General features: G+C 49.5%; 1 protein-coding gene across 1 annotated transcript; it reads right to left on the reverse strand.

Moving 5' to 3' along the window:
- Positions 1–772: 772 nt before the first annotated feature.
- Positions 773–11,239, reverse strand: TFAP2C (transcription factor AP-2 gamma). Its single transcript, XM_075108962.1, has 7 exons — positions 10,977–11,239; positions 9,018–9,494; positions 8,680–8,731; positions 7,046–7,268; positions 6,241–6,359; positions 4,690–4,831; positions 773–2,809 (listed from the first exon to the last, which is right to left on the reverse strand). Exons 1-7 carry the CDS (start codon positions 11,022–11,024, stop codon positions 2,524–2,526), a joined length of 1,347 nt encoding a protein of 448 aa, XP_074965063.1. The 5' UTR covers positions 11,025–11,239; the 3' UTR covers positions 773–2,523.
- Between the last annotated feature and the right edge of the window lie 1,158 nt (positions 11,240–12,397).

The raw sequence follows: 12,397 nt of genomic DNA on the forward strand, positions 1-12,397 counted from the left end.
ATAAAATATATTATCGGAACAGTATATTGTTTGTTTTAGAAGTTCTGTTGCTGCACTTGTGTCTACAGATGGCCCAAAATGCTTATTTCTCAAATGCTACAGTGAGTCTAACAAATGCAAAGGCTGGAATTTCACACCTCTTCAGCAGGGAAGGGGACTGCAACTCACAGAGCAGCTTTCTCCCAGCTCAGCACCGGTTTATTCATTCATTCCTTTGAGCTTCCCTTTCTTCTCCCTGCACACCTTCAGTAGCTTGCCTTTACCCTAATAATGAGAACATAAAGAGAACTCATAAACAGAGTATTCAGAAAGCGTACATATCGCCTCTTCTCCACATCTGGGGAAGAAGCACGCTGCCGGGACGTGACCCGAAGTCACTCGCGGTTACGTCCAGCATCGCCACTCGCAGTGTTCGCCCTGACCAGGGCTTGAAATGCCAAGGACGGGAGAAAGCCCGGGGTCATGTTGTTCCTCTTAGAAAGCACTGAAAAAGTGGGTTTGGTTGGGGTTTTTTTTTTTTTTTCCTCCCCGGGAAGGTTTGTTTGCATTGAGACACTGAACACCCCTGAAAGCCTCGGATGCTGCCTCGCCACTACCTCAGAGTACTTTGGGGACTTTCTGCAAAGTGCTCTAGACTTCCTCCAATCAGTAAAACTGGGCTGAAACCAGATGGGGGACCTATCAGATTTCACACTCGCCAGGATTTTGCCATTATTTGTCCTTAGAGACAGATTATTCTAATAAAGTCAGATTCACTAGAAGACAAAAAGCTGGTAGGATTGATTTTTATTTAGAGGAAGTCTTGCAGTTTGTGTTTAAGCTGCCTGTTTAAATAGGCAGCTACCACGCTAATGACATCTTAGGAAGGGAAAAAAAAAAAAAAAAAGATTCTTGGAGATACATAACATGTTTAATTGAAACCATTAGTTTTACTGGCAAACAGCTTCATATTTCTGTTCTATTAATCCGAACAAAGTGCTGCAATTATGACTCAATACATAATGTCCTCTAGTGCTACTCGCCCCGCATTCCCGTAGTATAGAAAGAAAACAAAACTGTTTTCAGTTAACAAAACATTCCATGCTTCTATCCAGAATACTTTTATTATATGGTTATCATATACATCGGCATTATATTGGGAACATTTACAAATATGTAAAGATAGTTCAGGACCTCCATTACTCACATACACGCTAACTCACACACTCATTTTGCATGTCTAGTCAGTTACCAGGTGAATGATGCACAAACTTATTGCTTTGTGAACATACACCTCAGATTAGATTTAATCTTCAGTGACAAGAGTTGAGATATTAAAAATAAAAAAAAAGTCTTAAATACCCTGTATAACATACCTGTGCATAAACCTAAAGATATGTTTAGCTTACCCATTACCTTTGAAATACTTACCAAAATTAAAATTTGAAACCCATTTATAAAAAAAAAAAGTATTAAAAAGTTCACCATTATTTACAAATCCGATTAAATTACACATAAATAAATATTTACATTCAACACACTGCTTCCCTTAATACACATAAAGCCTCCCTGGAAATATTTTTTGGCCTTAATAGGCAAAAAAAGACCCCCAAAGTATAAAAAAAAAAAAGTTATGTGCCTATTCTTTCAAGTTTCCCCCCCCCAATTTAAAAACAAGACAATATAAATATGTGAATAAAGCTGCAATATCCTTAGACACAGAAAGTGAATTTTCTAAAAGCGTTTTCATTTTGAGCTATTCCTTGTTAAAAAAATATCAAGATAATATCCACTGCAGCCAACGTTACTGCAGTTTTCAAAAGCCTGAATATTTCCATAAAAATAAGCATGTCACATGCCACCAGGTAACTTTTATGTCTAGCAGGATTTTAGTGCTCTCCTATGGTAATCTGAAAATAAAGGGAAAAAAACCACCAATAAAATAAAAACAAAAATACAACCCACAGAATAATCTTATTATTTTCGTGTGTTTATAAAAAATTTTAATGTACATAAATCTATATACCATTGTTTAATACTGCTTTATTGTTACTGTTGCATTTAGAGAGAATAAAACCCTGATATTGTATCAGATAACAAATAGGCTTCCGTCTAAAATCTGTATCTTAAAAAAACCACTATACACGAAGCTGGTCACCACTAGATACTTAGATGTGGAAAAGAAATCTAAATATATCTCTCTGTGTATTTCCGTCAAGACCCCTTTATAGCACCACTTTTACAGCAAAGGAACACACTTGTACCAAGTACTTATCTTCGGGTAATTGCTTCCACAGGTAAGGGATACTGCAGCTTTTAGAAAGACTTGTCTCATGGATCCAGGGGGAGTGAAGATCCTGAATAGGATGATTTTTTTTCCTTATTCCCCACTTTTCTTTAAGAAGAAAAAAAAACCAAACCAAAAAAAAAAACCAAAAAACAAACCAAAGCAAAACAAAACCCCCCAAATCTCTATGTTCCCCCCGGCAAGAAGATCCCGGTCTGTGTTTAGGAGGAAGAGTTTAGAGTCTGGTTTCTCTCCTTTTACTTCCTGTGCTTATCCATTTTATCAATGGTTTTGTTGGTTTCTGCAGGGCTCTGGTCGCCAGCGTTCATGTATGTTTTGTCTGCTATTTTTAATGCTTCATTTAGGTAGTTCTGGACGGATGTCATGGCAGCGCAGATGGCAGCACTCCCAAAGCCATGTGTGATCAGGCTAAAATGAGTCAAACAGCCCTGGATGCCAGGGTCCAAGATGGGACTAGGTCTCGTGTTTCCAAGAGGAGTTCTGTCCTGAGTGAGGAGGTCTGTGAATTCCTTACAAATCTGCCTGCAAGACACAAAGCCATCACACTTTACACCATGGTGGGAATTTATGCAAAAGCAAATAAATAAAAACAACAGAGAAAAAGCCTGTATGAAATATTTGGCCGTTATGTGGGAACTAGAGTTTTCAGAATTTCATTACTCCATCAGCAGCATCGTCTAAAAATAAATCCTATTTATTAGCACCAGTTTCTGATGAACCTTCTCTTATATCTATGTCACAAAGCCACACACACTCTGCAAAATAATCTCTCCACCTCTGGTGTCTGCCTGGCTCTGCATCATTTGCTCTAGGTTTTAAGGGGGGAGTGGGAATTTAGGACTAGTTTCTGTGAGAACTTCCACAGCTGCAGTTAAGTGATTTAGGAAGACTAAAGCAGCCAGATAGGAGACTCAATTTAGTCGTGCATATCACATGCATATGCCTTCTTTAGTAGAGGCCTGAGCCCTGATCCCGCAAACACTAGCACATATGCCTGGCAAAACACGAATGGTTAATAACGCTCAAGCATATGTTGTTTGCTGCTTGTAAATCTGTCCCCTTGATGGGATTTCACAGGAGCTGAGCAATCTTAACAGAATCATCACTTTATCAGAATTTCTCAGCCACAAACATCTTCCAGAAGATTCTTGTTATTAGTGCCGATAACAATGCCAGTAATGACAATACTGAAGAGTGGAAGGGGTAGTGCTCAGTAAAAAGCATGGTGTTCGAGCTATAGGAAAGAGAAAGACTATATTTCTAAGAGATATTTTTGTAAAAGAAGGTCTCTTTATCCAGGAAAGACGCATTAATTCAGCGCCAGGCGTGTGTTTTGCATGCCTGATCTGAGCCCAAAGCCAGGGCGACTCTTCCCAGGCGTTTAAGCAGGCTTTTCTCAGATCCTCTGCAGAGCGAGGGTGCCTTCAAAGCAAGGAATCGCACCAACTCCAAACCAGAAAACATCTCAGACCGGAACAGATCACGAGCTGAAGGCTTTGTTAAACCTCAGCCTGGGAAGGCTGGGGGCGGGGAAGGGGACAGTGAGCACTCCAGCCGCTGCTTTAAGATAAGTGTAACTCAGCACAGGTGTTTCCTGCCAGAGACCCGGCAGTGGTTTATTTACAGGTACGTGTTCACTACGTCGTTTATTTGCAGGTACAAGTGTCTGCAGAACAGCCATAACAAAGCTTCTCTCTTCACCCCCCCCTTCCCCGTTCATCGAGCTTCACAACAGGAATTTAGTTAAGTACAGGGAATTTTCACATCTACCAAAGGCTGGCTTTCACTGAACTCTAAAAATCTTCAGCTGTAATAGCGAAAAGGGACTATCCACAGTGCTCGGCTCAGCGTCCCATGGGGGAAGCCTGCGTGCTGCTGTTGCCAGAAGCGGTTCGGAGGACACGGCAGCGGAGCCTGCCCAGCGCCCAGCTCGCCCTCCTTGGAGACACCCCTCTGGGCTGCGCCTAGGCAGAGGTGGGGCAACCACCTCCTGCCTCCGGCCCCAGGCTGGTGCGCCTTCCCTGGCCACGCCTGCCCTCCAGGTCCTCAACCCTGTCAGATCTAGGGACATCTATTTCTTGGCAATATAGCTCTCCCTGTACAGGACTTTTTTCCTGAAGTTTTTACTACAGTTAAAATGAAAAAAAAAAAAAAAAGAACAGAACTGATCCAAACTGCTTTAGAGTTATTGTACGGGGTTGTTATTTTTCAGATTAAAATAACTCTTGCCACAGTTGAATTTAAACCAAAACCAAATAAAAAGAATTGCTTCATCTCCCTGATTAAAATTACACATGAAAACATACCAAACTGTCCACAGTCACAGATGCTCATGGTCAGACAAAAGCATCTTTAAAAAGGAGAAGAAGAAAGAAAAAAAAAAAACTAAGCCCAAAACTTACTTTGCAGCAAGAAGCATATTCTTCCTGTTCGCCATTTCATTGCGGCCCATGTGTGGTCTAGTCAAATATTCGGCCACTGCTTTGGAGGGAAACTCTGTCTCACAAACGTAACCGAAGTCACGAGCAAGATGTACAGCTTCACCTGGCGTGGGTAAAAGGCGATGTTAATTAAATGTAGTTACGTCTATTTATTGTAAGGACATCAGGGAAATTAATCAAGGTACTGTAAATTTTTTTAAATTTTTAAAGTGTATTCCTATTTTAGAAAGGGACACTGCTATTTTACCACCATACCACTCATTACCATCTTCTAATTAATAGATCAGCGTTTCTTTGTAAGCTTGCATCAGGAAGAGAAAACCTCCGTGGTGATTGCCACAAAATAATAGTTTTTCTTCCTAGTATAAAGGCAGGAAAACTGGATAAAGAGAGATTAACCACACAGCAAAGACTAGAATTCAGTCTAGACCAAATTGTCCACTGACATTTAAAAGACCTGGGAACTGAATTCCACTTATATAATAAAGGGCTTATCAGTTTAGCACGTTTCCTAAATATTTTCTAGTAAGCATTTCTGTATAGAAAATAAAATTGTATGGTGTGTAAGGTGTGTACCTAGGCCACTTTTTTCATTAAGGCAATTTGATCAGGCTTTAAAAAAATGGGTTGGCATGATCAGCACGTTACCTGTAAGGTACACGTGTGCATGGACGCACGCATAAGCTCTCTTAAACCCAACTTCCAAAGAAAGGTTTTTGATGGAAGTTGCTGTGTTATTGGAGCTGATGCAGACGTGAAATAGCAGTAGGGTAGCGTTAGATAATTTTTCACTTCTCAATTGCTGCTTCTACCCCTACTAAGTTGTACCGCTACCAGGAGCTGCTTTAAACAGAAACACAAAACCAGCCACACACACACAGCCCCTCTGAGTCAGCTTAACTGACAGAGGGTCCACATAACATGTTACAGATTAAAGGGGCTCCAGTTTCCTATCAGGAAGTCAAAAAGCTATAAATCTCACTTTATATGCTTGTTTATTAGAAAAGCTTCTGAGGATACCGCTGAGGTAGGGCCGGGCATTGCAGTCAGCTGCTCCGGACTTTTTAAGTTTCCCCAACAGGGAATCAAACCCACTAGTGTGATGAGTTTCACCCCTTTTGCCCTTCCCTGCCCGCACCCTTACAAAACCCGAACCAGCACAGCCCCTCGAGAAACACAGGCTGGACGCAGCGGCGTTTTGGCCGGCTCGGCGCGTAGGAGTTACTGCATCCCTGCTAGGGTCCTTGCGACGCAGCCGGGGGGGAGAGCGTTAGCTGGGTTTGTGGGGGTAGGGCTCCGAGACCGAGGGCTGAAGGGAGGAGAAGGGGAGAGGAGCCCCCCAAAGGCAGCACAGCTGTTAGTTGCTGCCGCGTTCCCATCATGCTCACTTTAAAATACACAAAAACCTCTCTGTGACGTCCATTGATTTCTAGCCTTCCCATGCTTTGCCTAGAGGACAGAAGCTCTACACAAGGAGGGGAAGTTTATTTTTAAGACAGGTTCAAGACTGACCTTCCACCAGAGATGTCAATAGTGTCACATTTGCAGCTTTCCTTCTACCAGCAGGAAGATTCAAGCCAATTTTATCCAGTTTTTCCCTTAATGATCTGCCACCATTTTTAGATTTGGCTCTGTAATAAAAGAGGAAAAAAAATGGCCTTATTTATCTTCAGGGACCACTTCTTCAAGATGAGAAATTCCAGTTCCTGACATTCAGTAGGGTTCTACTGGGTGGGAATAAAAAAAAAAAAACAAAAAACAAAAAACAAAAAAACAGGCTCTTTTCGAGTGACCTACTTTTTAAATGCTCTACTACAAACCAGCCAGGATGAAACACAGCAGGTCAAAATCAAAATATTTCAAACTGCACCATTGAAACCAACCGCTGTAGAATGATCACAAGCCCAGTCAAGTGTATGCAAAAAAGGACATATAAAGTGTCCTTGTAATGATCAATCAAGACCACGAGAATTAATCCAAAAATCATTCCACGAGGAAACAGTTAGCCACAGAGTAAGAAAGCTCCATGAGCCGTTTTTTGAGACAAAAATCCAGCTTTAAACAGAGAATGAGAATTGCTGTCAGAGCTGTTAATAGCACTTCTCGAGAGGCAGCCGAAGTGCAAAGAAGTTTTATTTCCAAAGCCTATTAGGATTCAGCGTTGTTGGGCTTCTTAAAAAAAATCAGAAATTTGTTAAGAGGCTTTCTTAGCTCCTCGCTGTGCTCATCTGGCTGCTCACACACGCACAAGCACGGGGGCAAAAAGGAAAATCGCAGACAATAGAGGCGATGGGGATGGTTGGGAGTCGCAGCCTACCTTCTGAGCACTCCTCCTAGCAAAGAGGCATTGAGACACTCGGGGGGCGAGAGCCGTCTCTGCACCTCTGCTACCGTCACTTTGTATTTCGACGTGGAGCTCAGGAGGGAAAGTCTCCCCGGAACAGAACAAAATACTTCGTTGGGGTTTATGACCACTCCAATTAACCCATCCTTTTGGCAGGGGAGACTCAGAGCGCTGTTTTTCGTTAAGGAAATGGGACCTGTGGGAGGAGGAGGGAAAGCAGGTATTGTATAAAAGGGACAAAATAAATAGGAAGTGGCGCGTGAGCTTCCTTTCTACAAATTAAGGACCAGGAGAGGGGATTTCGTTTTGCGTTAAATGCTCACACCACTCTCCCCGTCCCCAGCATCCACCCGCAGCACGGGGCTCGGCTGCGGCCAAAAGGTCCCCAAACTATTCCCGAGAGGATTTATTTTGCCACACTACATTCCGAGGAGCTGCCGAACACAATTAAGGATACTTTTACTTATAAAAAGCCCGATACAACTACAGACTCCAGATTAGCATCCTTCGGCTACCGCCAAAAACTCTTTCCGAGCCGGGGCAGGGAGAAGCACACGCGGATTTAAGCAGCAGCCTTTGGAATTTAATCCCAACAAATTCCTAACAGACAGCACGACAGAGAGAGGGATGCTGCCCAGAAGAGAACCGAAAGTAAAACACTGCTCGTCAACGGCTCCAGCCTTTAGGTGAACGGGGACAACAAAGGCTCTGCCAGGAGCAAAGCCCAGACCCAGCGCTCCCATCCCCTCGCGAATCCACCCAGTTAACCCCCGGTGGTGCGCTGCAGGCTCACGGACCGGGCCGAAAGGGTTAAAGAGCCGAGGTCGGCCCCACTCCCCGGAGGGGGGAAAAGATTTTTTTCAGTGGTGCATCTGACAGCGAAATTATTCTCCCATGAGCTAAAGGCAGCAATCAGCGCTCTGACAAACACTTCTGCTTTTCCTCAGTGCGGTATTTGTTTGAAGTCTTCAGAGGAAACTTCCACTGATTTTTTTTTTTTAAGCACAAATTTGTTTAAAAACGAAACCATGGGAAAAAAAAACCCTCTAAATGACTGTAAATTGAGTCAATACGTCTTTCTCCTGCCTTAAAACCTCAGCTACAAAACCATTTTGATTACGATAAAGCCGAGCAGGGTCATGCCAGTGAACTCATTCCCTCCTCAAGTCTTGCAAGGCAGGTGAAGGGAAAATTAAAACACCAAAATAACCAACAGTCTTCGGCTGCTAGCAGCAGCACCCCCCCAAAAAAACCCACCACCACCCCGTGTCGCTTCGCACACGCGTATTCCAGGGCAGCATTAAATTGGATGCAAAGTCCCGGTTTGGGTTAATGCCCCACAGGGGACCCGGGACGGGGGGCGGCCCGTGTCCCCGGAGGGGGGTCGGGGGTGGAGTGGGGTGTCCGGCCCTGCCGCCCCCTTCCCCCTGATGGCGTTAGAAAGATCCAGCGACGGAGAGAACGTACTAAACCCCCTCCGCCCTCCCGCGCCCAGAGGATCAGCCTTTTTTTTTTTTTTAAAGATAATAACGCGTGGATTCGCCGGTGCGTCATTAAACTTTTAACTATTGACAAGGAAAAGTCAACCGCGGTGCCGCCTTACTGACCTTTTCTAATGACTGTCTGGTCATGCATTAATAAGTGTTGATCTTCCACGTTCTGGAAAGAGAAAGGGGAGAAAGTTTCGCACCTTGAAAAGCTGAGAGAGAACGAGCCCGGGGGGTGGGGGGGCGGGGGCTCTGGGGAAACCCACCTCCCCATTTTGGGGGCAGAAAGGGCGAAAAGGTGGGCTTCGCTCCGAGGAAGGGGCAGGTAACGCCGGGGTGTGCAGAAGGGGACGGGGCCCGGCCCCGCAGCGAGGCCCGCGGGCATCCCGCCCGCACACCGCCGTGTGCGGGGCGGCCCGAGGGGGGGGTCGGGGATGGGGGTGGCCCATGGGGCTTACCTGCACCTCCTCCATCTGGTGGGCCATGTCGTGCAGGCCCAGGTTATCAGCCAGCGCCGTGGCATCCAGGCCGTGCCCGTGGGGCAGGAGGAGCTCGGAGCGCCGGTACGTTTCCCTGCGGCCGCCGGCGGAGCCGCTTTCCAGGGCCGAGAGGTGGGGGACGAGGCCGGGGCGACCGTGGGGGGCGAGTCCGGCCGGGTCCTGGCTCTGCCGGTTGGGCCAAGCGCTCTGCTGCTGGCTGGGGGGCGGCGGCGGCGGCTGGTGGAGGGGGTTGATGGAGAAGGGGTCTCCGAGGTGGGAGTAGGGGTCGCTGGACTGGGAGTAAGGCAGCGGCTGGTACGGGGGGGGGAAGTAGGGGGGCTGGAAGTCGGAGGCGCCCGAGTGGGAGAGCGGCGGAGCCGGGCTGTAGAGGTGCTGGCTGACGGCCGAGAGGTGCGGGAGCCGGGGGTTCCCGTTGCTGCTCCCATCGTGCCGGTCCTGGAAAGAACGGGGGGTGGGGGGAGAATGGGGGCCGCCGTCAGAGGGGCGGGGGGGGCTGCCGGGCAGCGGCGGCAGCCCAGACCCGGGGGGACACGCGGTGGCACTTGGCGGCACTGGGGAAGAGGGGAGGGGAAGGAAGGGGGAGCCGCCCTGCTCCTGCCCGGGGAGGCTTCTCTTCTTAAGGCACTTCGCGTTAAGCCCCACTCCCAGGGAAAGATCACAAGCCAGTTCCCACGGCTCCCCCCTCGTCACGGCTGCACGGGCCAACCCTCGCGTTCGTACGAATCATCGGAAGAATCGTTAAAATAAGAAAAATGCCTAGCGGCGGGAGAGCCCGCTTTCCGCCGCCCGGCCCGTCCTCGGGGGTGAGACACGGCATTTGGGGGCTGGGGACGGCGGACCTGCCCCCCTTGGGGAGGGGGACCGTGGGAGGAGCAGGCTGGGGGTCCCCGGCACCCCGGAGACCCCCGTCCCCCCACCCTCCCGAGGCCCCGGGACGAAGGGCTCCCGCCCGGCGGCTGCTGGCGCGGCGGGGAAGGAGGGGGTGGTGGGGTGGTGTTTCTCCCTCCAGCCGTCCCATCTCTGCTTCTCCCCAAATTTCAAATCACAGCAGTCAAAGCTTAAACGTCTACATCGAGCTGATCCAGGGATTTAGCGAGCTTCTAGCTTCACGGTCATTAAAATAACAGGACTAGTTAATAAGAGGTGAATGGGGTCCCAATGGAGCGTGAAGCTAAGCTCTAGGAGCCAAGCATGCGATGGAGCCGGGGCGGGGGGGGGGGGGGGAAGGGAGGGCACGGCCGATTTCGGAGAGACTAAAACCTGGAAGCCCCGCACGGGCGTGGGAAACACTCCCACGGAGGAGGGTTACGTGGGAGGGAAGGTTCCCTCGGGGTGGGCGCCCGGTTCGTCCCCGCAGCAGCTCCTACCTGCGGCCGGCCCCTCCGCAGCTCCCGGCCCCCTCCCACCCGGCGCGGAGCCCGGCAGCCCCGACGGGTCGGGCAGGCTCGGCGACCCGGGGCGGGGGGGTCCCCGCTTCTGCCTTTGGCCCCGGCTCCTGCTGCCCCTGCCCACGGCGCGGGGGGACACCCGGCTCCCCCGCGGCTCGCCCGCCGTCCTGCCCCACCGGGTGGGGGGGTGCGGGCTCGTTTCTCCCAGCCGGGGCTTTCAGCCGTGTTTTATTCAAGAGTTCAAAAGTTTCGGGGGGAGGAAAAAAAAAAAAAAAAGGAAAAAAAAAAAGAAAAATCGTTCCTCCAACGAGAAGAAAAAGAGAAGGAAAAAGAAGGGGGAAAAAAGCAAACCGGAGGGCTCCAGGAGGGAGCAACTCCCGCCCGGGTGGGAGGCAGGGGCACCGGCTGGGAGCAGCGGGGAGGGCAGGAAGCGAGACTCGGGGGGGGGGGGGGGGGGTATCTGCCCCACACCGGACGCCCACCCCCACCACCCTATCCCCTCTCCTGACCCCCTCCCCACGCTTCTCACCTCGCAGTCCTCTTCATACTTGACATTATCTGCTAGTTTCCACAACATGGCGTCCAGCCTCCAACCCAGGTGTGACGGTACCGAAAACAGGCGAGCAAACTCAGCCCCCCCCCCCCACGGGCGGTAAATCCACGTCGGCGCTGGGGAAGAGGAGCTGCCCCCCGGACGGAGCTCAGTTGCCGGGCATGAAGGCAGATGAGGGACTAAACCTCCGCGCTAATGGTCACTCGGGTTTTTTTCCCTGCCCAGACGCCCTTAATGGCAATAGGATTATCATAACTCCTCCCCAGGGATGGCCGGGGAGCCGCGGCCGCCAGCCACTCAGGAGGGGCCGCGCAGCCCCAAGCCACTCCTTCCGCGCTCCACTCCGCGCCCGCGGATGGGGGGGGGGAGGCAGCGCGGAGCCGGACCCCCCCCGCAGCGCCCAGGGGGCGGGGGGCACTCCTGCCCCGCGGGGTCATGCGTGGACACCCCCCCCACGCTCCTCGCACCCACGCTGCGACGAGGGTGCCCCCCCAAAAAAACCCCCACACCGTGTTGGATCGGGGGGGGGTGGGGGGGTGCGGGGTGTTCCCCCTCCCACGCGTGGAAAGACTTTGCTTAAATCCGCGTGGGGAGGCGCAGCGCCGGTGCACCCACACACCCCCCCCCCCAACTCGGCTAGTCCGACGGGTTTTGGGGGAAATACACTCGGAAAAAGTCCTCGTTGCAGAAACGAGAAGGTCCGAGCGCCAGCCTGAGCTCAATTTACATAATTGTCAAGAGTTTGAATTACTGATTACAACTTGTAAGATACCAATGTTTAAGGTATAATTTACTTAATTATCCGACAAGGTTATTGCAGTTGTGTCGGTAGGTAAAGCAGCGCTGATTGAGCGTCCCGGAGCCGGGGCTGCCTGGATTGTGCCACTGCTTCCCCGCATCATCATTATTTTTATTTTTTTTAACGAAAATCCCGCCTGCCCAATCTTTTCGCGCAAACTTGGGGCTGGGGAAGCAAGTGGGAGGTGAGACAGGCATTTTTTGGGGGACGCCGTGAGCACACTTTCATCTAAGCTTAGAAAATACTTCCCTGCCAAATTGCTACCTTTCTGCAGCCATTTGATCTATGCAGTTATGTGTGTCAGACAAAATGAACATCGTTTTCAAAAGCCACGACTTCTCCCAGTGTTTTAAGGTGCATCCGGATCACTGCTCATTTACATGAGAGGAGCAAGTGTTTGTTTATTGTGGCAGGGACAAAAGCTGACCCTGGACAGTGCTGGCTGCCGAGATCTCGCCTATCTCCGTGCCCGGGGACCAGCCGCCTGAGAGCTGGTATTAAAGGCCTGAGGTAGACTCGAGATTTAAACCGGTTCACACTTCCCTCGCTTCCCCCCCCCCGCCCAAGGATCAGGGAAGAAAAACAACAATAATAATAA

This window comes from Phalacrocorax aristotelis, chromosome 13 (genome assembly GCF_949628215.1).
Source record: "Phalacrocorax aristotelis chromosome 13, bGulAri2.1, whole genome shotgun sequence".
NCBI lineage: Eukaryota > Metazoa > Chordata > Aves > Suliformes > Phalacrocoracidae > Phalacrocorax > Phalacrocorax aristotelis.